The following is a 23361-nucleotide window of genomic DNA, read 5'->3' on the forward strand; positions in this document are numbered from 1 at the left end:
CTTGCACACCAGGTTCCCGGATCGGCCGAGTCAAATCTCATCATTTGAGGTCTAGTTAGTCTATGTCTCTTGATATCTTGTCCTCTTGGCCACTTGACTTAGACAATCAGACCACTTTTTCTTTTGTCTGCCATGAGGTGTTGCAACTATTTGTACCGTTTGGCACGCTGTGTGGTCTCAACCTCCCTTTTCCCTTTAGGTCGTTGTGGCTGTTCAGGAAGCTATATCTTGTCATTCCTGACTACATCGTAAGAAAGTTCAACGGGGAGGGGACGCAAGTAATTTCCCGACGTCTTTTTTTGTTCCCATAGAATAAGCAAAGAAGAGAAACAGTACAAGAAGTAAAAAAAAAAAAAAAAAAAACCACAAGCCAGAGTGATTCTGCTATCTTTGTTGTTACTTTAGACTCGCTCTCGTTCGCACGTCGTCGTCATAAAAGAAAAAAAGAGAAGAAAAAGAAAACTGCCGCTCCCCATTCCTCTTTGACCAAAATACTTCTGCAGCACCCCTCCCTAGCATACTGCGAGGGCCATGCAAAACGCAGGGGGCAAGGAGGTCATACAGAAGAGAAGATGAATGACAAGAAAAAAGAAAAAAGACCAGAAATGAATGTCTCGGGGCCCCAACCCAAGCCCCTCCTCCCCGCGTCTTGACACGAGGCAAGACATTGCGTATATCACAACGTAAAGAGCAGCCGTACGAAAAATAAAAAGAATACAAGGTCAAGGGGGCCGGAACACGAGGGAGAGGAGACAAGACGAAGAAGAAAACAAAAACTAGAGAAAAATAAACAAGGCAGGTTAAAAAAAAGAGAGACATGCATGCATACATGAATCTTTATCAAAAGCGGGACATGAGTTGGTTACTTTTTTTTTTTTTTTTTTTTTTTTTTTTTTTGGTAAGTATAGTTGTGCACCCAGTTGATGAACATCAACCCAAAAAAAGAACCATAGCCGAAATCACGTCACAGACAAAAAACCCTTGCAGGCCATGTGTTTCCCTGCTCCCGCTCTCGGACGTAAAAGAAAACATATGAAAGCCACCAAGACGCCTTACCACAAGTATCCAAGGGTGTTACCCGGCCGAACCCTCCAACAAACAGGCTTGAAAAGTCCCAAGCCAACGCCCTTTGTTTAGTATTGCTCCCCCGCTTGTGGTTTGACGTCAACGGACTAGAGGTTACTTCTCTCGAAGAAGGTCATGGAGAGAAATAAACAGCATGGTATAAACAAAAAAAGACAGACAAAAAAGGCAAGGGAAACAGAAAGCCAACTAAGAACAACACAAATCACAAGTCCAATCCTCACCCTCGTAACCAACAAGCCCTCTAGCTCGATTGCCCCAAATAAGACGCCGCATACATAGACAGAAATGTGCCTCCCCCCTTACCTCATTCTAAACCCCAAATGCCGCTCCCGTCACACATGCGAACCCGCCTCGCCTCGTGCTCACACAGGGTCCGAGTAATGACGACGCAGGCGCGATTCTTCGCCTGTCCGACTGTACCATGGTGGGGAGGCAGCCCCAGCCTCCCCCCCTCCCCCCGAGGAACAAGGACGCCACGCAAATGGAGTGTCAGATATGCTCTCCCCCCTCCTTGGTCTGGCAGATATGGATGGTCTGGGAAAGAAAGTGTCTGGAAGGAAAATCACCGCGGTAAAATTATTCAGTAACAGTTCTGTCATTGCTGCCAAGAAGAAAAGATGTGCTTTTTGATGTCTAAAAAGAGTAGGTAATGTATGCATTGGGCATCAAGTCCATCGCCGGTCGTACATTTTGGGCAGAACAAACAGCAATGAAACAAAGAGAACGCTAGCCAGAAGTCAAATAATACATGTCCAGATGTCTGCTCTGGTGGTGTCGTGCTGCGCCATGACATGAAAAGCTGAGCATATGCAGATGAAAAGAAGCATACAGGCAATGCAGCGTAGGCTCTGTAAACAAGGGAACAAGGTAACTATCAAGAGCCACAGTAGGCTCTACCCACTATCACATACAACCAAACACAATGCATCGTCGATGTACTGGCTACAATGAAATGCAATGCCGTCTGTCAGCATGGCGCCCCTGGACTCGTGCGCTTCAGTATCATGACAAGTAGCCTGATAATGGGATTTGTTCTTAGTCTTTTATGACCAAGATGGGAGTGATCTTCCCCATATGTAAAATTAGGGGCGAGTCGCTGGACGAGACCATCTAGTTTCGTCGAGCACCCGCCGCACAGCAGTCAGCGCATATGGCAGGCCGCCTCTTGTGCCCATCCATCCTGCCACCGCATCAAGGCCGGCTAGAGTCCGCCGCCATCGTCGCCGATCGGCTGTGGTCCAAGAACCACTTCGGTACCTCGTATTCGAAATGCTTATGCTCCCGTTGACGGGCATCGATGCGGACCGTGAGTGCCGACTGGGGAAGCCTGGTGAGGTTGTCACCCGCTCCTCGTCACTGTCATCGTTTCCCTCATCGACCGGTACCCACTCTTCGTGCCCATCATTATCCGTTGCAGAACGAGTCTCTAGATGTCTTGGTCGCCAAATCAGCGATTCGATGTGAGCGTCAATGAAGCGACGCAAGTTTACGTCGCTGCCCCAACCGAGCATAGCGCCGACTCCAACGGTAACCAAGAATACAATGTCGTCGACATCTACATCCAGTGTGCGTCCTCCAAGCATATGAACAATGTTCCTCGTCCCTGTACGTTCTACGGACACAAGCATCGTGACATTGTGTAGCGGGGCATCTCCGCTGCTCTGCCCTCTCTCCTGGCCAGACAAGACGACTTCATGGTGACCCTCTCGTAGCCGCAGTACTGTGCCATCGGCAGTCCACCTTCTTGAAAATGAGCGTTCGACCCGGTGTGAGATCGAAGTAAAGCCATTTGGGTTCGGCCAGCGCTCGGACCAATTCGGTGGCAACATCCCGATTTGGTCGAGGAAAACAGCGCGATGGTGTGCCCCCACGATGTTGTCTTCAATAGCGGCCTGAAGGACTATGTTTGTATTTGTGCCTGTTAAAGGTGACCGGCTGGCAAAGGTGTCTTGCCGAAGTCCCGTCAGTAGCCTATTTACTGCGCTGTCCAATAGTCGGTCAAATGCCGCAAAACTCAGAAGTTGGGAAATCGAGTATCGAGTCAGAGGACGCCTAGGAACCATGGACGAAGCAGAAAGCACCGGAGTAGTGGCATCAATGTCGGGTACTTCGGTAGGCGTGCTCGCTAGAGAGATGTTCGTATCGTCAACAATGTCGATGGAAGGATTGTAAAATGGTGGTGATATGTAATGAGGTGGCGGTAATGATGCATTTTGAGCACCCACAGCGTCCCCCGTGCCGTCTCTACCGAGACTAAAGTCAACCGGATTGCCCCTCAAAGCCCAGCTATGGCCAGCTGACCCGTGCCCATGTTCGGCACCCTTCTAGTGACCGCCGCCACAGCCTTGGTTGATCTGCCAGAGTGCCCCTTTAGCCCTCTCGCGTACATCAAGCTCCGAGTCGTGTTGTTGAAGGCTCTTGAGCCTGTCGACCAACCCCAAGTGAGCAAGCTGGTCGGCTCGCTCTTGCGACTTGGTCGCATCTGCTGTATCATCTCGCCACGTAAGGTTGCTAAGAAGTTGGCATATCGCCACTCGAACTTCCTTGTCGTTACTGGAAAAGTGTGGTGCCAGCAGCCGTAGCAAATCGGCCTGTGATATCACAATCTGCCTGTGTCGGGGCACGCTTGCTGCGATATGAACCAGAATGTTGATTACTGCCTCGACCACCTTCACGTGAGGATAGACGACGCGAGCTGCTGAGGTGTCGCCATTGTGGCCAGAAGCCCTCCGATTAAACGGGTTCACGACCCGTGACCGGAGCTTGGTGGACAGTATGTGGAAGAGCCGATCCTGACCTATGACCTCGAACAGATAGTCGACCATTTCTTCTGTATCCTGAGGTTGGTCCAGCCCGGCCGCGGTTGCGCTCGCACCGTGATTTCCTGCAGACGAAGTAACAAGTAGGTTCCGGATGAAGTGAAGACCCTGTTCTTGAATCTCAAGGTCCTCTTTCCTCGCTTTCCGTACCGGGTTCTGTTCTACGTCACGCAGTTCGGCCAGTTTGCTCTCGGCACGACGTAGCCTACCAGTCCTGCTACGTTCGTGACTCAGTCGGGCTTGGTCGTAACGAGGTGCAGTTGGACCCCAAGTGTCGTCACCATGGCTGCTTTGATGTTCATCATCGGGGCGATCCATTTCCACATCTTCGTCCAGTGCAGCTGCCGTATCGCCCGGCGTGTTTCGGTTTTGCCTAGACTCACCCTGTGCCCTGTCCAAAAGAGCTTGATCTTCTATGTCCTCGGCAATAATGCGCGTCAACCAGTTGGGATCCAAAACCTCCATGCAAGTCTTCTTCATCTCGGGTCTCTGCCCAGAAATCAAGTGCTTGAGCGCCCACAGGGCGTTCAGCCTCAGTGAGGGTGTAGCAGAATGGGCGTGGTCACAAAGAACCTTCATAATCCCGAGGTCCAGAAATTTCTTCAGCAATGGGTAGCAGTTGTTAGCTCAATCAGGAACCCAACATTCACGCTATACAGCCCGATGGTTTAAACTCACCTCCCGCATTGGGCTGAAGTCGGTTAGCAGATTGCAGACCGCCGCAGTAGCAGCTGTCTGAACTTCCGCATCTGGATGGCGCAAGAGTTTGAACAAGGGATCTGTGACTCCCGAATCTTGGAGCGTGGTTCGAATGATGGCGACGGATCGTGCCAGCATCCGAATGGTATGGCAAGCAGCGATGAGTACTTCGGTTGGGTTTTTGTTTTGCGCGTCAGTCTCAGAGGTGTCCTTGCCATCGTCTGAGACTTTGTTATTGGTTCTTGCAAGCTGTTCGCGCACAGAGGGCGTTGGCCGGGACCCTGCGACCTTGGTAGGGTGCTCGCTGAGAGACTCGATTATGAAGGCAAATCCGTCCTGGTCGCAAATCGCTTTTCGATATTCGTTCTTGGAGGGCAGTGCTGCCAATGCCTTGAGCGCATTTTCTCTCAGTTGTACCCGATGCCTATGTAATGGAAGCTGAGCATGCGACTCTGTGACTGATATGGCGTCCACAAAGCCCTCGGCTTGATCCTCTCTGGGTGTAGGGCTCCACAACTTGAGGTTATTCTTCGTGGATGGCAGGTATTCGTAAGCCTCCTTCAGCAGCGCACATGTGGCCTTGACGGCCTGACCATCAAAGGCAGCCTTCTGGAGAACTTCGCTGTCGGTAATCAAACGGGCCAGTACAAGAAGGGCGCGCTCCTGCATAGTCCATCGCGCAGCAGTTTCGCGATCCACCCAGGCCGAAGGAGTTGGCGTTGTAGGGTGTTCACCGCTCTCGTTGAGTATCTTCATCAAAAGTGGAACAACTAGTGCTGCCAAAGCTGCCTCTCTGGACTTGTGCGCAAAGCCGGCCTTATACAGAGACGTGAGCACGGATACTGCCAGCAAGCTCTCCATGCCCGTTGTGGACCTGACCAGAGCAATGAGCCAAGGTATCAGAGGAACTTCAGCATCCTCTCCGCTATCGCCAACCGTACGACTAGGCTGAAAGAGGCGAGGTTCCCATCCGGCGTTTGAACTTGTCCTATTAATCGCGAAGTGGGACCCAGCTGCAGGAGCTACTGGTGGATAAGCAGGAAATTGAGACGCAGGGCCTTTGTCTTTGCACGGTGCTGCGGGAAGCAGGTGATCAACTGCCCCAAGCGCAGGCGGACGTGATAGGACCAGTCCCACACTCTCCAACGCATCCCACGTGGCCCGAAGTTCCCCGGATGGCGGCCTGAAGTCCATGCTAGGAAAAACAGCGAGTATAGAGGGTGAATACAGGAGCATACAAGCCCGTAGTCTTGACTTAGCCACAATAGCATTTATAGCTTCCAGTATTGCAACCAAGCTTGTCCCATATGGAGCGGGCTCCGGTAATGAATCCCCCAGACCCTCGTTCTGCGCAACGACGTCAGCACCTGGAACAACCTCGCCACGGGCGACAACGATACTGGCAAGCTTCGTGGCTAAGGCATCCAGTATACCAGAGTTTGCGATTGAGACCTGGTGTCGTTCTTCCAAGCACAGCGCCCCAAGAAGACCTGCGGCCGTGTTCACCAGGCTGACTGAGATGATGGGAAACGTGCCGGGAGATACAAGAATACTGCGTATTGATTCGAGATGCGGTTCGGTGAATATCTCGTCGGCCAAGGTCACTCGTTGTATCGGACAAACAGCGGAGGCCAAGGTGGCAGCATCGGCATAGGCTCGAAGGGCTTTGAGAGTGGCAAGGACAATGCGAGGATGGTTGTCTGTCGGACACAAGTTTTCGAGGAGGGCCGGAAGTGAGCCGGCAGCATGTAGCGGCGCAAGAAATGTTGGACCACCTGCCGTGATAACTCGTCAGCAATGGATGTCGGTGTCTGCGGGAGCGCCGCCCTCATGCACAACACCACTACTCACCATGTGCGAAGCCAGCGAGGATCTGGATTGTCTGTAATCGCACCGAATCCTCCTCAGAAAGCGGCTTCAAGGCTGTAGAGTAAGTCTTTGTGTCCTTGCCATTCGGCTTGGCCTGGGATCTACTGCTGCGCAGGATCTGGACGACTGGTTCGAGGATGCCAAGAACAACCCATCTCTGCTGGCGCTGGACATGTCCGATGATCTCGGTCTTCAACTGACGAAGGAGCGAATGTTGCTCTGAAAATGACCTTGCGTTTCGGAGCTGGGCAAGAAGCGCCGGGGCAGGGGCGCGAGCCATCGCGGCGGGACGACAGCCCAGATGACTGAGAACTGGATCTTTGCTGCGTATTCAGACCCCAAACCAAGCGACGAGAGGGTTGCGGCGACTTCGAATTGCGGAAAATCGATTGGAGCAGGATTCAATCGACGGAATCGCGAGTGATGTTGAGCAAAGGTCGCAAGGAGCCGGGGTCGCAGCGTGGGTCGCAGCGTGTCGATTCCGTTGCGTTGGAGGATCCAAGAACCGGCCAATGCACAGGACGGGTCCACGGAATGTTGTCAATGTAGCAAGAATCGTACAATGCTCTCCAGATATTTACTGATGCTGAAGACGATAAGAATTGGCGATTAATCAGTATTAAGAGTGAGGCAGAGAGTCATAGAAGAGGTTTATTTCTAAGCTAGGTTGAATGCGTGATGTTCCCATCAATCAAGTGTTGGCAGATGGTGGATAAGTGATTGGAAGTCACGCCCAATAGTCACTGACAAAGGTGGGTGGGTGACAACGGTAGACGAGCAATGTACCTACCCAACACAATTAGACTGGTAGTGACATGGACGGCAATCCTGAATCCTTTAGACGGGCAGCCCAATTGGAAGGTACATTCTGGGTAAACTAGTCTAGTTTCTCCAGTATCTCGAGCTTTTGCACTCAATTAATCAACCAAGAGTTTACTGCCTACTCGTAGGAATATGAAATAATTACATCCACCTTCTGGTGTTCTGTTACATCATTTTGCCGAGCGACAAGAATGATGCCATCTATGCTCCTGGTATGGATAGCAGCCCCAAATATAAAGTGGGGATTGGTGCGGCAAGCTTGACCCGACGGATCCCATTAAAGTCACCGCCTCAGAGCACTTGTTCACCTGATTAGATTGCTTTCCATTGAGGTGAGGGCGAAGAAAAAAAGCCTACAGTAGTCACGAAACACATCGCTGGTGACAAGAGCTGCGCATAGGATAGATCCCGCTAGGCCCAAAGAAATTCTGAACAATACTAACACCTAGATATTGACTAGAAATGGGTGCTGGACCAAATACGTCCTTCGGTTGAGTAATAACGATATACTCCAGCCGAGTAAAAGCAAGATTCTAGGAGTCCTGAGCAATATTCATCTCAATTCGTCTGCAAATTCGTCGAGGTAAATTTTGTAGGTATTGCCAATGGCCAACAAGTGCATATTTGTTACATGCATATAGTAAGACTAGAAGGCTGAACAGTCGACCCTTGGCAAACAATGTATCGTACATCCATTTAGACTGAGTAATCTATGCAATATTTTGATTCTCACGTGGTTCACTGTCGTGTTCAATGGACTAGGTAGTACTGTAGGGTAGTAGAGGGTTACAGTCACAGTTATTCTATGTGATGTAACCTCTCTCAATCGAGTACTATGTCCTCTTTTGCAGCATTGCAGCCCGCACTGTTGTTTGGCCGCCGTAGCCTTGCGTTCAAGGCGATATGTAGTAGTCATCCCTCATGCAGCACTCTGTTAGTTAGACCGAGTTTTGAGCCAGTAACATGTAGGAACAGGTGTATTTCTTTGGGAAGTGGCGGGTGCATGAAATGACGTGAGGAAAGATACCCGGAAGAGCAGCAGCATGAAGCATTAAATGTTGTATAAACCCGGGAGTGCATCAGGTGAAGAATACAATATGTTATCAGTCTGTTTGAGAAATGTACCTCCGATTATCGGAACCTGCTTTTTTTTTTTTTTGTCTCCTTGTTCATATCAGTTGGCACAATTTCGCTTCTTTTTTTCCCCCTAATCTTCTTGTTGAGAGTCTTCTTACAAATTATCAAACTGTTTTATCCGGAAACTAAACGAGTAAGTTACTTGTAACAGTCACCAGTCACGATTGTGGGTACGAGGGCACTGCCAATCCATTTCGACTTCATTGCTGAACGATAAAGAGTCTTCTGTCTCTTCATTTATACCCTTCTATCACAATAAGAACAGTCGACCCGAACATACGAAGTACGAGTTCGCATTGACCAACCCGGCCTTAGCGAGCTTTTTAGCCAAAAAAAAATCAAGGTATCCACCCGCCCCCAGCATTGGAGGGAATAGAGTTTTGCGGAGGAAGTCACAAAGAGTGAAGCGAAGTTAGCTGACAGCTCATAGAAAAACAGTGCAAGTGTGATTATGGTAATGAGCTGTTGCCAGCCTGGAGCAGTTTGATTGTTGTTGTTGTTCACGAGCAGCACACGCGACAGCAACAAGCAGCAGACAATAAATGTAATCCACTGCTCTGCACACTGGATCACATCACACGACACCATCCGCTTGCGTGCCGATTGACCCCTCATCGCCAATTCGTGGTAACCTTAGTTTGTGGCTAGGGTACTTATCAACCAAGTGAGAGACGATACCGGCCTTGCCTAGCTTCGTCACCAAAAGGCGCCGGGTGGATTTCCGCTGCAAAGCCCATTCCCCGTCTCCATTTTCCACACCCCCGCCCACTCTTCCTTGCGTCGTGCATTCTTGTCAAGTCAGCCAATCGCCGTGCCGTCATTGACGGCGTGTCTCGTCGCTGCAATCCATTTGGAGGAGAGTGACCCTCTCTGCTGCGTGCAACACCCTGGCGCGCACCGCAGAAAAAATCTAGAAGGCAGCAATCCCCAAAATCATCTTCGTCTTTGGTGTGCGGGACAAATCAACTCCACAGGCCGTGCTGCACTAGAGGGAAACCAGTCTTAGATACCATACTATTTCTGGGACAGACCGCATTGAAGACCATATAGGCCATTTACCGGACCGCCAAAACCGGACGAACAGCACCAGGGAATGGGGAGAACGATCTGGCGGGGATCATGTTGACGAGGTCTCCCGCCGCACCACATCCGCGCTCGTCCAATGCGTCGCCCAGTTTCCACCACACCTTCCACTATGCGCCCGCAAGCGCCGCCGCACCCGCACCCTCCCCCCCGTCACGACTCTCCGTCCCCGTCCCACTCCTCGCCAAGCCCCGACACCCCTCGTTGTCCTCGTCGCCGTCCCCAGCCCTGCCTGCTTCGGGGCCACTGAGCCGCACCGACGCCCCCTCTCCGGCTGCGTCCCCCGCCGCGGCCCCGAAGCGCTATGTCGCTGTCGATGCCGGTACACAGTATTCTCCTATGGAGCCGATCAACTACTTGGCAACTTTACATGCGAAACAGAACCTGCACATAATACCCGACGAGCTTCCCCCGACTCCGGGCCCGAAGCCCATGACGCCGGGCGTAGAGCAGGGCGCTGCTGCTGCTGCTGCTGCTGCTGCCGCCACCGCCTCAGCTTCAGCTCAACAGCCCCCGCCATCGGCATCATCGGGCCCGGTCCCTAACATGGCCGTGACCGTAGAGCCCAAGGCCGTGACGTCCCCCGCCATCAAGAGGCGGAATTCCCAGGCCGTCGCCGCAAATAGCGGGGATGCGGCCGCTCAGGCCCAAAATATTCCACAAAAACGTGCAAAGCCGATGAGACCTCCACCAAAGGTCCTGCCACAACGATATGAACTGTGTCAAGTCGAGGACATAGTTGTCTTGATAGCACACATGCTTGGCGAGCTGATCGAGACCAATGATGCACTGGCTCTCAAGTCGGGTCACTTGACAAGATTTCATTCACGGTCAGTACTCATCTTTCTCCTCTACAGAATGGAAAGTGATCCTGAGACAGGACACACACGCTGATGTTGATCATTCATCCGCATTCAGAACCGCACCTGGTATATCGGTATTGGAATACCTCCACCGTCTCGCCAAGCACGCGACGCTGTCTCCGCCTCTCCTCCTCTCCATGGTCTATTATATTGACCGCCTGTGCGCCCTATATCCCGACTTCACCATCAACACGCTCACGGTGCATCGTTTCCTCATCACAGCAGCAACGGTTGCCGCGAAAGGTCTGTCTGATCTTTTCTGGAACAACACCACGTATGCCCGCGTAGGCGGCGTCCGCGTGGCTGAGCTCAAACTATTGGAGCTCGAGTTCCTGTACCGGGTGGACTGGAAGATTGTCCCCAACCCGGACGTCCTCGTTGCGTACTATAAAGGGCTGGTGGAACGCTGCCCGGGATATGTATTACAGGGCGGCGAAGGGGATCAGCAAACTGGCGCTCAAGTGGATGATGAAATAGAAGACTATGATGATGAATTGGACGACGACGACGACGAAGAAGAAGATGAAGAAGTCGACGATGACGACGCGAGCTCCGAGGACGACGGCGCCAAGAATGGCAGGTAACCACCTCTGCCTGAAACTCTTATCCCGTGTCTTGGCTGGATGGCAGACTGGTCGTCCAACACAGGCCGAGCTTTCAAAATTATTGGTGACTTTAGCGGTATATAAAATACGACAGTGCAGGGTCTTAGGTTTTATTCGTTGGGATTTCCAGGAAGGACTGCCGCATAGCATGGGATCTTTGGTATTCATCTGGTTATAGTTTCTTTTTCTTTTCTTTTTTTCTGTGCTCTTTTTATCTTTTCGTTTCAGTTTGCGACGCTCATCTTCCTCGGCGTACACTTTCAAAGTCTTTGTTTCTATTCTTTTTGGGATACCCTGATGATTACAAGGGAGATATGGGATTCATTACATTCGTATACTCTACACCACGATTGAAATCAACCTACAATGCGACTCCGGCCTAAATTCGAAATGTCTGACTGGAACTGGTGAAAATTGGTAGTGCAAATGCGTACGACACGAGATAGATGCGACGAGATAAATTCATGATAGAAAGAAGACACGGCAAGTATTTATTGAGGCTTCCAAATCAAAGCTCGTCACAGTGGACGAGATCACAGTCAGCAGGCACAAAACCGCCTGCTGGATGAGTTGATTGAGTGGGCCCCACTCAGCACAGTCATTGCGCCGTACAGTCGGTAGCTGTGGGGACTCGCATTGCTCGAGTTAGTTGTCCAGGCCTTGCCAAGAAGCAAACAACGTCCATCAATTCCACGAAAGTATAGCGCAAACTTATAAGACCAGCAACTGATCACGAAACCGGTCGAGTGCTCAAGGACCAAAATTTCCAGATGCCGCGCCGCCAGACATAACAGCCATGATGATACTCCAACACGTCCTCGCGCTCCTGGTGGCAGCCGCACCTCTCGCCCTGGCAGAGCCGCAAACCGCCGCCATCTACATCCAGCCCATCACCCCCTCATCCTCCTCGCCGACACCCCCGGCCCCGCTCGCCGAGATAACCTACGACCCGGCGGAGGCGAGCGACCCGACGGCGCAGGTGACGTCCTTTGAGCCGCCAGAGCTGCCCGAGTCGACATCGCTCGTGCGCATAGGCGTCTTCGACGCAGCGGCCGACGCATGGCTGTCGTCGACGTCGGTCGCCAGCGTCGACAACTTTAGCAAGGGCTACTCGCCGCATTTTGTGCTCACCCTCGGTCCGGCCGTTGGCGGCGACGGGCCGATAGCCGTCATCGGCGCCGCCGTCAAGGGCGTCAAGGTCGATGCCGGCGCGACCCGGGATTTTGGGCCGCAGGCAGTCCTGGTGAGCGGCGAGCGGGCGCCGCAGCCGGCGCTGAACCGGCCGGTCGTGCTCAACAAGGACGGTGCTGGTCGGGGTGGAGAGGTTGAGGAGAAGACGTTTTTGCAAAAGTGAGTTTGAGCGAGCCTCCCTCTGTCCATTTCTCCCCGCTCGAGCATATGTGGTTGTTGGTCTTGGATGAAATGTTGCTAACCTAGACTTTATCTGCGAGCTAGGTACTGGTGGGCATTGGGACTGTTGGCGTTCATTATGATTACAGGTGGTGGGCCGGATAAATAGGCACGGTGCTTCTATGTAAAGACCTACGATGCCTTGAGTGATGGACCTGGCAGGACTACGGAAATACTCCTCACTTCTAGAATGCAAGCATGGCCCCGTGGGATTGCCATCTAGTTCATTCGAACTGAATCTCTACGTGAAGTCGCGATGATGCTCTGGATGTAGGCTTAGTGCCAGTGCTTCTAGCACATATGCTCATGGGATGGAATTGACGCCTGTAATAGTACCATATGCCGATATATACAAGGCCAGTCGTGAGACGCTGGGTCATCACAAAGATGCCTGTGCAACATTTGTCCCAGCTTCTTGGTATTCACCTGGTGAGATTCTTGGTTACCTACTCAAGGTACCTACCCTGCACCTTAATCATCACCCAATACATTTTGCGTTTGCTCATTCAAAGCCAAGAAACTCATTCGACGTTTCCACTTGCTCGGTTCTTGCAGACAATACTTTGACATGTAGAGAAACACGGCTTGCGCGGGTACCTACCTCTCGTTTGGTTTCAATTTCCTTTGAATTCGCTTCGCTTGACCACAGGTCACACGTGACGGGTCCCGTACCGCAATACATTTTGCGCTTTCCCCTTGCTGGCAGGTACAGATCTTAGTCTCGGCGGGGCATCTGTCCCTACTGTACTTTGTTTCTGTTTGCTGGTTGCTGTGGACAGGGATGCTTGGTTTTACCAGCACGGAGTGCCATTGCGCGCGCAAAAAGAAATATTGCCCCACCCAGCTTCACTTGGAGCTTTGGCGGCCAAAAATACAAAAACAACCAAAGTTGCCCAGGGAAGCTAACTAGCTCTTGCCCGCCCATTTTGCCCTTGCTCCTGCGCCAGAAAAGCCGACCAAAAAATCCCAGCTCCACACAATCGTTCATCCACTCGCCACGACAGCTTCGCGCGCCGCGTCTCTTTCTTACCCCTTTCACAGCCAGCACCACAACGTCAAACATAACAAGGAGCACAACTCTGCACGTTCATAGCCCCACTCAAAACCGCAACAAACCAATACTCAACAGCACAATGGCTTCCGAAGAGACTGGAGTCACCGCCCCCGGTGCCCAAGACGCGGCCAACGCTGGCCTCGTGTCCGAGTCCAAGGGTAAGGGCAAGGGCCCCGCCCAGGATACTCACGACACTGAGATGGACGAGGATGATGAGGATGACACCGAAGCCGACGAGGTATGTGATTTGTGCCATGGTGAATTCATTGCGCCTGGTTGCCTGCGTCAGGCGCTATTACATGATCGAACCCTCACCTTGCTGTACTCTTGACCGCTAACACATAACAATTGTTGTACTCTAGGCCGAGCAAGTAGCTGGTACGTGATTAATTGGCTGGACTACAGCTGTACACAACATATAACAAGTCAACCGTCTGTCGGGTGAACCAAAGCTGACCATGACGTGAAACCCAATTCAGAGGAGGTCGAGGACGACGGCATGGAAGAGATTGACACTAGCAATGTCCTCCCCAAGCGCACGCGTGGCCTCAAAATCGACTATGCCAAGGCGGCCGCGGAGCAGAACCTCAGCGTCGATGACGACGAGGAAGACGATGACGATGACTTTAACGACCCGGATGCCGAGGATGACAGGATGGACGAGGACTGAAAATGATGGCATTGTCCTGGTTGATGACTGACGACAACAATGGAGAAAAAAAAAAAAGATTATGCACAAAAGCAGTTCCCTTGGGAGTTCAATGGTATTGGTATTATGATGGATGATTGGGAGTTCTTCGAATGACCGGCAACATGATATATCTGATGGTTAACGGCCGTTGACGGTGCCTCTCTTCATTTGTCATCCCTAAAATCATTGGTTTACCGGGCGAAGATAAAATGAATCTTTTTGTCCGTTGAGCGCGATGCTGAGGAACTCGATAGTTGTCCATGCTGAACTACGTGTCAAAAAAAAAAGCTAGACGGTATAGACTAATTCTCAACATGGAGTTCTATACTCCTACTGTCATAGAACTAAAGCTATGCGCGACCAAAAAGGAACCCAAAAGTTGTTTATGTTCTTTTACATCACGTCATGAAGCAAGAGACTAGGTAGGTATGCTGACGTGTGCCGACTTTGAAGATAGTCGAGCTATCATTTGCGGAATTGACCGTTAACACAACTGAAATAGCGTCGCGCTGTCAGAGCCTTCTCCACGCCTGTGGCGCCCGCTTGTTCTGCCTGTCAAACTTGTTGTGTACCTAGCCGACTGCAATAGCTCCAACCTTTTGCCAAACCTCGTGTCGTCACATGGCCATATATCGCGCTTTGGGAAGGCACTTCAACATGTATATTTGCTCTAGACGACCAGCCACAACGAAACAATGGGACCAAGAGAAAGGCGGGAATTTTTGGATGTTGTGTTCGTTGGGGCTGCTAACATGACTAGGGAGTCCCGTGATGCCCAAATGTCTCAACTGAAACTCAGCTAAGCTCCTTTTCTGGGGGAGAATCTATGTTAGTTCGTTGTAGCTCACAAGTGGGCTTGCGATGATAACTTTATGATGGAAAGATGGCGATACAACATAGGTTGAAGAACTACCAAAGAGTTGTAACGAAGCCCATGCCTGCGCTGTTTTTTTCGGCGGGGTCTTCTTTGCGCGACGAGCGGCACCCTGACTCGCCCGCTCGCGCCACCCTTTTGGATTGTTCTGGCCCTAGTCTACAGTAGTTTACTGCGGTAGGTAGGGAGGTATCACGTCCCGGAGCTAGCGGCACTGTGTGGCAAGGGATCGGGGTCATTGGGGTCACACCATCCACAGGCATTCGAGGACCACATCTAGTCGTCCGTTGTAAAAGAAGCCCGATCAAGCGCGCTTTGACTTGTCGAGCTGGTTTTGTCTGCCTTTTATCACCCGTGACCTGTCGTCTGTATCCAGTTTGCACCTTTGCACCTTGGCGAAGCATATTTTATTCACTGTATTTGTTTATCAATCTGTTTGTTATTATTTTTTGTTTCTGTTTACTTTTTACCATACTTAGCCTAGGTTGCAGCAAACCTACTTTTGCTACGATACCTTGGTTTGCGCACGGAATCACCCCGCCAATTGTCTACCGACACGGACCGTGTGATCCAGCTCGGTACATTTTGCCCTATGGAGATTTGAGATATTTTCTATCAGCAACCTACGCTGGAAGCTCCCCCGATTTATTCTTTTTCACTTGTTCAGCGGAGCCCAAACCAGGACCATCGAAAGCAACTTTGCTTCGACCTTTCGCAATTCGACATCAAGAGACTCTGAGCTATTGTACCTGCAGGAAAGGACGTTCCCCGAGGCCGAGCACGTGGTAAGGGGCTGCGAGCAAAACAACCAGATGCCAAACCTGGTTCTAGACTCACTCGTGCCAGCCTTCCTCATTGAGCCGGTTTTGCGGCAGGCCCGCCGATTCTCCCGCGGCAACTCCGCCGTCTCCGGACCGGATACCTCAGGCGGTCCCGGAATCGGCGAGGATAATTCATCTTCCACGTCCACTGCAATCCCGGAGGAGATAGAAACCATCTCGCCGCCTCTCGCTCCTGCTGCGGTTTCGGGTCGGGTTGCGTCTGCACCCTTGGCGGTGGCCAACTTCACCCCGCCGCACGTGCATCCTTGTCAAACAACAACATCATCACCGTCGTCATCATCACTACAACCCACTTCACCTCCGCTGCTGACACAACCCGCCTTGTCAAATCTGGTGGAACCGCAGTCCCCCTCGCTCTTTGCCGAGGACAACGACATGAGCGATTCCGCAAACGACGGCAGCAACAACAACAACAACCAGACATGGAGTGAAGCAGGCTTGGCTGCGGCCCGGGCACAGGCTTGGGCCGCGACCTCGGCGGCGCCTTCCCCATCTTCGGCAGCCGAAGACGACTGGCACCGGGTCATGCGCCTCCGGATCCTGGATGTGCAATCGCGAGACATACCCGAGAAGGAAAAGGCCGCGATGCTGCACAGGTTATTGACCGAGAACCATAACCGGTTGCGTCAGCAAAAAATCTCCAGCGGAGCCGGCGGCAAGGGTGCGAGCCAGAACGACATGGAAGGGTCCGCCTCGGCGGAGCAGAAGCAAGGCAGCAGCAGCTACCTGGGCGCGCTCAAGTTCTGGCAGCTTTCCCCCGGCGAGGCTTCCACAACCACCAAGTTCCTGCTCACCGAGGAGGACATTGCGCCCACGTTTTGGAAGCCCAAGGCCGGAAGCGGCTGCGGCCACAGCAGCCTGAGCGACGACGTGTTTGGGTCAGCGCAGTCAAAGTCGGGGACAGTCGGGGACGGCGGCAGCGGTGGTCAAGCCGAGCAGCGCCACCTGGGATGCGAGCACTACCGGCGCAACGTCAAGCTGCAGTGCAACAAGTGCTCCAAGTGGTACACCTGCCGGATCTGCCACAACGACAACGAGGACCACGAGCTGCCGCGGCGCGAAACTAAACACATGCTGTGCATGGCGTGCGGCTTCGCGCAAAAGGCGTCGGACGAGTGCGTCAAGTGCGGCCAGCTGGCGGCGAGGTATTATTGCGACGAGTGCAAGCTCTGGAACGATAATCCGGACGTGAGCACATACCATTGTCGCGAGTGTGGCATCTGTCGGATCGGGGCTGGGCTGGGCAAGGATTTTGTGCATTGCAAGGTTTGTTCCTATTTTGCCTTTGGAACCCCTGAGATTTGAAATGGCTAACAAACCCCCCAAACTCTCCGATCAAAGGAATGCGGAATCTGCATCGCAATCGAAACGGAGACGTCTCACCGTTGCCGCTCGGGCGCCATGGACTCGAACTGCCCCATCTGCACCGAGGACCTGTTCACCTCCACCAAGCAAATAATTCACATCAACCCCTGCCGCCACTTGATCCATAAGCGATGCTACGACGAATACCTCAAATCCAACTACAAGTGCCCGATCTGCAGCAAAACAATGTCCAATATGGAAAGCCAGTTCCGGAAAATGGACCAGCACATTGCGGACCAGCCCATGCCAGCCGAGTACCGCGACGTGCGCGCCATCATCTACTGCAACGACTGCGAGGCCAAGAGCCAGACGCTTTACCACTGGGTTGGGATGAAGTGCAGCATCTGTCAGGGCTACAACACCCGGGAGATCAAGGTCGTCGGCGCCCCTATCGAGATGTCAAGCGAGGCGGCCAGGCTGCAGGAGGAGATGACGGGCCAGCAGCCGCAGCTCCAGGGCTCGATGACCGAGGCGGCACTCGCTGCAGCCAGTCAAGAGCGCACAGAAGCCATTGATACTGGCCTAAGGATATTAACGGACGCGGAGGAGGCGGTCGTCAGGCGTTGGGCGACCACTACAGAAAGAGACGGCACGAATGCATGCGCGCCTCCGCCATTTTGGCCTCCCAACCTCGGAAGAGGCGAGACGCACGAGGGAATCGACGGCGACCAGTCCATCCTCGACCTGCCACCCAGACTGATAGAGGCGACGGCGCTGGCCCGGGGCCCGGGGGTGTTTGGACTGGCGGACACGCCGGCCGGGCGGCTGTTGGCCATGGGGTACGCCCGGCACCTGGCTGCGATGGACCCATGGGAGAGGCACGACCTGGGCGGGCCACGGCCGGCAGGGGCGAGGCCTGTCGGTGGTGCAGCAGCAGCTGCTGCTGCGGGACAAGGGGAACGGACGGATATCGACTGGGCGCTAGACTGGCTGGGGAGCATCGGGCTGCGGAGCGATGAGGAAGACGAGGTGGAGTCTGAGGATGACGACAGTGACAGCAACGACGAGGATGAAGATGACGACATGGCTGAGAATGGGGATGAAGGAGACGATGACGACGACGACGATATTGTCTTGACGGGTCACCGGTAGGTAAAGACAGATGAGGCGAGGTAGAGAGGGTTGTCTATTCGCTCGTTGGAATACTGGGAAGTGCGAGGAGTTTATGGTTATGTTTTTTTGGGGGGTATATATTTTGACTCTTGTTTTCATTTCATCTCAACTGTACAATCTCTTCAAGTGATGGATGGAGTCAGCGATGGTTCTGTATCTTTTTTTCAGAATAGCCCTATAACCCCGAGTGGTTTTATCTACCGAGGTTAGATCCTGTATACGACATGAATGCGGACGCAAATAGCGGGATCGAATGTTTACTTGTCCGTCCATTCTCATGAGCAAAACAATCATTCATAGAAGTGATCTACTTGTCCATGATTAAGAGTTCAACAATGGGCTGACTGCTATGCAAAGTTGAAAGAAAACAAAAGAGTAAACTATATACCGTTCCATCAACGCCGCGCAAACATTAAACGAAACTGTTAGAAGTCCATTGGAGAACCCTCCTTGCCATGAAGAGCCTGGATTCACTCTTTAGACAGCCTCAAAGGAAGAAAAAAAAAAGAGATAAAGAGATAGCGATAGTTCCCCAACCAAGTAGACACTCCCATCTTCTCAGACTTTTCGTCCATCTACCTCCGCCGACTGGCAGCAGCACTCCCAGCGTGAGCAATCTGAGCGGTGGCTTCCTGGCCCTGCTTTCGGAGCTCCTTCACGACGGACTTTTTATTGTAGGAGGTCAGCAGGAGAGGGAGAGAGAGCGGGGAGAGAAGGGTGGAGGTTATCATGACGTCTTTTGTTTTGACCAAACGTACAGCAAGAGCCTCGGGACTGACCCCGTTCTCTATCATGGATATGCAGATGGACAGGGTGCGGCGATCGAGATGGCAGTTCTGTTTTCGCGGTTGTAATGGGTTTGGGGAAAAAAGGGGTTTTATTTTAGTATATGCAGATGTGGGACAGGGTAGGTAAGATTGGGGGAGAACTATGGAGGACGGACGAGGATTGTGGAGATTTCGTGCAGGATGTCGACTGCGTTTTGGGCCGCGGCTTGCTTTTCGCGTTTGCTGTCCATTTTCCCGGTTTTATTGAGCTCCCGGTAAATTAACTGAGAAGAGACGGGGTATGAGAACTGCAACGACTGAATGCTGAATCTTGAGTTGTATGTAATTCCCAACCAGGATTGAATCGTCAAGGGAAACAACTCGGCGGCGTCACGGTTTGGGGTTCGGGTGCAGGGCGGTCGCGCGTGAGGGAGGAAATGTGGGGTTATCTCCTGTACCCATAAAGCACGTGACTACGCTCTGCCGTGTTTTTCTCGGTGGTAGTTGTGCAGGTCGAATTTTCTTTGGCTCCCTCTTTGCGATCCGCTCTTTCGATTGCCTGGAACGAAAAAAAAAAAAAAAAAAAAAATAACCAGCAAACAACATTGCTCTCCTACTCCATGTGAGAATGTGCGACACTCGGGTGGTTCATCCTACATGATTGACGTCGAACTTGGATAATACTCTGTTCATGTTCTGTCTCTTTCCCTGCACCTGTCGCTGGAAGTCCAGCGTCAAGCGATACAAAACATTCTTGACATTTCTGCACTCACCAAACATTGATTTGCCAGACTCAAACAAGTCGAAAAGCAGCATCCCAAGCCAGCCACTCCTGCGATATTTTACTTCGCAACCTTTCGAGTCTTTGCTTCGGCAGAGGTCCTCCCGTTTCGGTGCGTTTTGTACCGGCTAGGGAGGGAGGCTTTTGGTTTCATTGCTCAATCTGGGGGGCAGATGATGAAAATCTTTTTTTTTTCTTCATCTCTCTCGTGCTGCAAGATCAGACTTTTATTGGGCCATCATAGTCCGCGCCTGGAGCTTATTCACCCAGGCGAGGCTCCAGGAGCACCTACATCTCTTTCATTTCGTATCATTGGTGATTGTGGGAGTAAAATCAAGAGTCTGCCTCTTACGATGGTGTTCGTCTGTCCAAAGGCGCTAATCAAGTCAGTCCACAATATGCAGGTTGGGCTGCCATTGGTTCATGTTTGCGTCACTCTTTATCGGTTTACCCCATTCGACACAAACCTGTATGACCCAACAGGACCGGCACTTGCTCCATGACGAATGAATGGATAATCCGAGCAATACCGAGCTGTCTACATGGAGACTACGCCCGCCAGGATAGCCGCCATTGCTCATCGTATCCCGTGTGCGGCGATCAACTTTGATATAATAAATTTACATTTCTTGGCTGCGTCTACTATTCTTGTCCACTATAACTGATCATTTCGCATAATATACCCAACACACTGTATCCAAGTGCCAATACCATGCCTTCCAAGTTTGCACATCTCCCTCTCTCCACCAGCGGCCCTCTGGACTGCGCCCTGAGTGGCACCGCAATACTAAACCACCCCTTTTTCAACAAAGGCTCGGCCTTTACCGCCGCCGAGAGGCGAGACTTTGGCCTCCTTGGCCTCCTCCCTCAGAACGTCCAGACGTTGGAGCAGCAAGTCAACCGCGCATATGCCCAGTATTCATCGCGGCCAGATGACCTGGCCAAGAACACCTTCCTGACCTCGCTCAAGGAGCAGAACGAGGTGCTCTTCTACCGCCTGCTGCACGACAACCTGCCCGAGATGTTTGGCGTCGTCTACACCCCGACCGAAGGCGACGCGATTCAAAACTACTCGAGGCTGTTCCGCAGGCCTGAGGGCTGCTTCCTGAACGTCAACGACGTGGACCGCGTCAGGGAGGACCTGCAGCGCTGGGGCCGTCCCGAGGACGTCGACTACATCGTCGTCTCGGACGGCGAGGAGATACTGGGCATCGGCGACCAGGGCTGCGGCGGCATCCTCATCAGCATCGCCAAGCTCGTGCTGACCACGCTCTGCGCGGGCCTGCACCCGAACCGCACCCTGCCCGTGGTCCTCGACTGCGGCACCGACAACCAGGCCCTGCTCGACGACCCGCTGTACCTGGGCCTGCGGGAGCGCCGCGTGAGGGGCGAAAAGTACGACGCGTTGGTGCGCGAGTTCGTCGGTGCCGCCAGGGACCTCTTCCCCCGCGCCGTCATCCACTTTGAGGATTTTGGCGTGACCAACGCCCGCCGAATCCTCGACACGTACCGGCCCCGGGCTCCCGTCTTCAACGACGACGTCCAGGGCACCGGGTGCGTCGTCCTCGCGGCCATGATGGCGGGCATGCACGTCTCGGGCCTCGGCATGCGGGACCTGCGCATGGTGGTGTTCGGCGCAGGGTCGGCCGGCACGGGCATCGCGGACATTGTGAGGGACGCCATCGCCGAGGAGACCGGATGCGGCAAGGACGCTGCGGCGGAGCAGATCTGGCTCGTCGACAAGCCGGGGCTGCTGACGACGGCGACGCGCAACGACGCAGCGCAGACGCCCTACGCCAAGAAGCCGTGGGCCGAGGGCCACGGGACGGACCTGCTTGCCGTCGTCGACGAGGCCCGCCCCAACGTGCTGATCGGCACATCGACGGTGCCGGGTGCCTTCACAGAGGAGGTGGTGCGGGCAATGGCACGGCACGCGCCGCGGCCCATCATCATGCCACTATCAAACCCAACACGGCTGCATGAGGCTGTGCCTGCGGACCTAATGGCGTGGACGGACGGCAAGGCGCTGGTGGCCACGGGGTCGCCGTTTGCGCCAGTGAAGCTAGGCGATGGCGGCCGCGAGGTCGAGATTGCAGAATGCAACAACAGCGTCGTGTTCCCCGGCATCGCGCTCGGCAGCGTGCTGAGCAGGGCGCGGCTGGTGACGGATGGGATGCTCGTCGCCGCCGTCAAGGCCGTCGCCGCCATGAGCCCCGCCCTCGAGGATCCTAGCCGTGCCCTGCTGCCCGGGGTGGACCAGGTGAGGAACGTCAGCGTCGCGGTCGCCAGTGGGGTCATTCGAGCGGCGGTGCGGGACGGCGTCGCGACGGAAGAGGGCATACCTCGGGGGGACGACGATGGCGACCTGGAGGAGTGGGTGAGGGAGCAGATGTGGGATCCCGTGTACCGGGAGCTGAGGTGGGTCGAGGGCGGCGAGGCGACCAGGGAGGCGAAAGGGGAGATGAAGCAGGCTGGGACCTTGGAAGCGTAAAAGTATTTATAGGGAGGAGTTCTGTGTGGTCTAGACCAGACTTGGGTAGTAACAATAATACTGAGCTTTCTGGTTTGTCTTCTGATTTCCTTTGTACAGCTTCGTGGCATACTTTGCTGTAACTACCGCTCACACCCGGCCAAACAAACCTCTCCTCTTAAAAAGGAAGAGCGAAGATTAAATATTCCGCATTCCAGACTAGGTTTTAATACAAGGCACCACATCCACATCCACATCCCCCTTCGCCAGAACCAAAAAGACAGCCGACTCACACGCCAGGTCCCCTACCGCCAATCCCACTCCCCATCATGTTGACACTGGTCCCCTTGAGGGCATGATCGCTCGGATTCGCCGCCGCCTCGTAGAGGATATTAGCGGGGGCCCTGCCGAGGGGCATCCACTCGCCCCTGAAGCCGAGGTACGACAGCCTGGTGACGTCCTCTTGGCCGTCGCCAAAGTTGTCGACGAAGAAGAGCGACAGCCTCGCGACGCCGCCGAAGCGGGCGCGCTTGACGTTGAGCTCCTGCACGGCCGAGGTGCGGCTGAGCTCCAACTCCTGCAGCGGGGCCTCGGCCTCGGCGGCCGAGAAGTCGAAGCTCTCGGGCCGGTTGGCAAAGACGCGCAGCGTGCGCGGCGCCGCCGCGCTGTCCGACGTCCGCACCAGGATCGAGTGCAGCTTGACCTGGCCCGTGAACGGCACGTGCATGAGCAGCTGCTCGTCCGCGTCGCTGGCCAGCTCCGGCGTCGGCGTCAGCCGCTCCGCCCACGTCTTCTTCACCACGGCCGCGCCCGAGTCGTGCGCGGCCTCGTTCAGCGTCACGATCTTGTCGAACTCGATGCGCGTGTACAGCGAGTTTTGTAGCGCCGGAGTCAGGTCGTCGCTGTGGTCGTGGCCGTCCTCTCCGTGGTGGTGATGGTGGTCGTCGCCACCGTGCTCGTCGTGGCAGTGTGACATGGTTTTTTCTTTTCTTTTCTTTTTTTTTTTTTTTT

At 53.5% G+C, this 23361-nt stretch overlaps 8 protein-coding genes across 8 annotated transcripts; 5 read left to right on the forward strand and 3 right to left on the reverse strand.

Annotated features, from left to right (window-relative positions):
• Window positions 1-2168: 2168 nt before the first annotated feature.
• On the reverse strand, window positions 2169-6753 carry PpBr36_10806 (uncharacterized protein; the record flags this gene model as incomplete). The annotated part of the gene is made up of 4 exons (XM_029897914.1): window positions 2169-3410; window positions 3474-4505; window positions 4584-6379; window positions 6456-6753. 4 exons carry the CDS (start codon window positions 6751-6753, stop codon window positions 2169-2171), a joined length of 4368 nt encoding a protein of 1455 aa, XP_029743807.1.
• A 2729-nt stretch (window positions 6754-9482) lies between these two features.
• Window positions 9483-10962, forward strand: PpBr36_10807 (uncharacterized protein; the record flags this gene model as incomplete). The annotated part of the gene is made up of 2 exons (XM_029897915.1): window positions 9483-10345; window positions 10434-10962. Coding segments are annotated over 2 exons (1392 nt in total), but the record flags the coding sequence as incomplete, so codon positions are not given.
• An 817-nt stretch (window positions 10963-11779) lies between these two features.
• PpBr36_10808 (uncharacterized protein) lies at window positions 11780-12502 on the forward strand (the record flags this gene model as incomplete). Its single annotated transcript, XM_029897916.1, has 2 exons — window positions 11780-12333; window positions 12439-12502. 2 exons carry the CDS (start codon window positions 11780-11782, stop codon window positions 12500-12502), a joined length of 618 nt encoding a protein of 205 aa, XP_029743854.1.
• A 1024-nt stretch (window positions 12503-13526) lies between these two features.
• On the forward strand, window positions 13527-14117 carry PpBr36_10809 (uncharacterized protein; the record flags this gene model as incomplete). The annotated part of the gene is made up of 3 exons (XM_029897917.1): window positions 13527-13685; window positions 13810-13825; window positions 13927-14117. 3 exons carry the CDS (start codon window positions 13527-13529, stop codon window positions 14115-14117), a joined length of 366 nt encoding a protein of 121 aa, XP_029743800.1.
• Window positions 14118-15824: 1707 nt separating this feature from the next.
• Window positions 15825-18311, forward strand: PpBr36_10810 (uncharacterized protein; the record flags this gene model as incomplete). The annotated part of the gene is made up of 2 exons (XM_029897918.1): window positions 15825-17120; window positions 17196-18311. 2 exons carry the CDS (start codon window positions 15825-15827, stop codon window positions 18309-18311), a joined length of 2412 nt encoding a protein of 803 aa, XP_029743768.1.
• A 596-nt stretch (window positions 18312-18907) lies between these two features.
• PpBr36_10811 (uncharacterized protein) lies at window positions 18908-19350 on the reverse strand (the record flags this gene model as incomplete). Its single annotated transcript, XM_029897919.1, has 3 exons — window positions 18908-18997; window positions 19091-19168; window positions 19276-19350. The coding sequence occupies 3 exons, from the start codon at window positions 19348-19350 to the stop codon at window positions 18908-18910; spliced, it is 243 nt and encodes an 80-aa protein (XP_029743769.1).
• Window positions 19351-20592: 1242 nt separating this feature from the next.
• On the forward strand, window positions 20593-22371 carry PpBr36_10812 (uncharacterized protein; the record flags this gene model as incomplete). Its single annotated transcript, XM_029897920.1, has 1 exon — window positions 20593-22371. One exon carries the CDS (start codon window positions 20593-20595, stop codon window positions 22369-22371), a length of 1779 nt encoding a protein of 592 aa, XP_029743770.1.
• A 268-nt stretch (window positions 22372-22639) lies between these two features.
• Window positions 22640-23326, reverse strand: PpBr36_10813 (uncharacterized protein; the record flags this gene model as incomplete). The annotated part of the gene is made up of 1 exon (XM_029897921.1): window positions 22640-23326. One exon carries the CDS (start codon window positions 23324-23326, stop codon window positions 22640-22642), a length of 687 nt encoding a protein of 228 aa, XP_029743742.1.
• Between the last annotated feature and the right edge of the window lie 35 nt (window positions 23327-23361).

Source organism: Pyricularia pennisetigena (assembly GCF_004337985.1).
Source record: "Pyricularia pennisetigena strain Br36 chromosome 4 map unlocalized Pyricularia_pennisetigena_Br36_Scf_11, whole genome shotgun sequence".
Classification (NCBI taxonomy): Eukaryota; Fungi; Ascomycota; class Sordariomycetes; order Magnaporthales; family Pyriculariaceae; genus Pyricularia; species Pyricularia pennisetigena.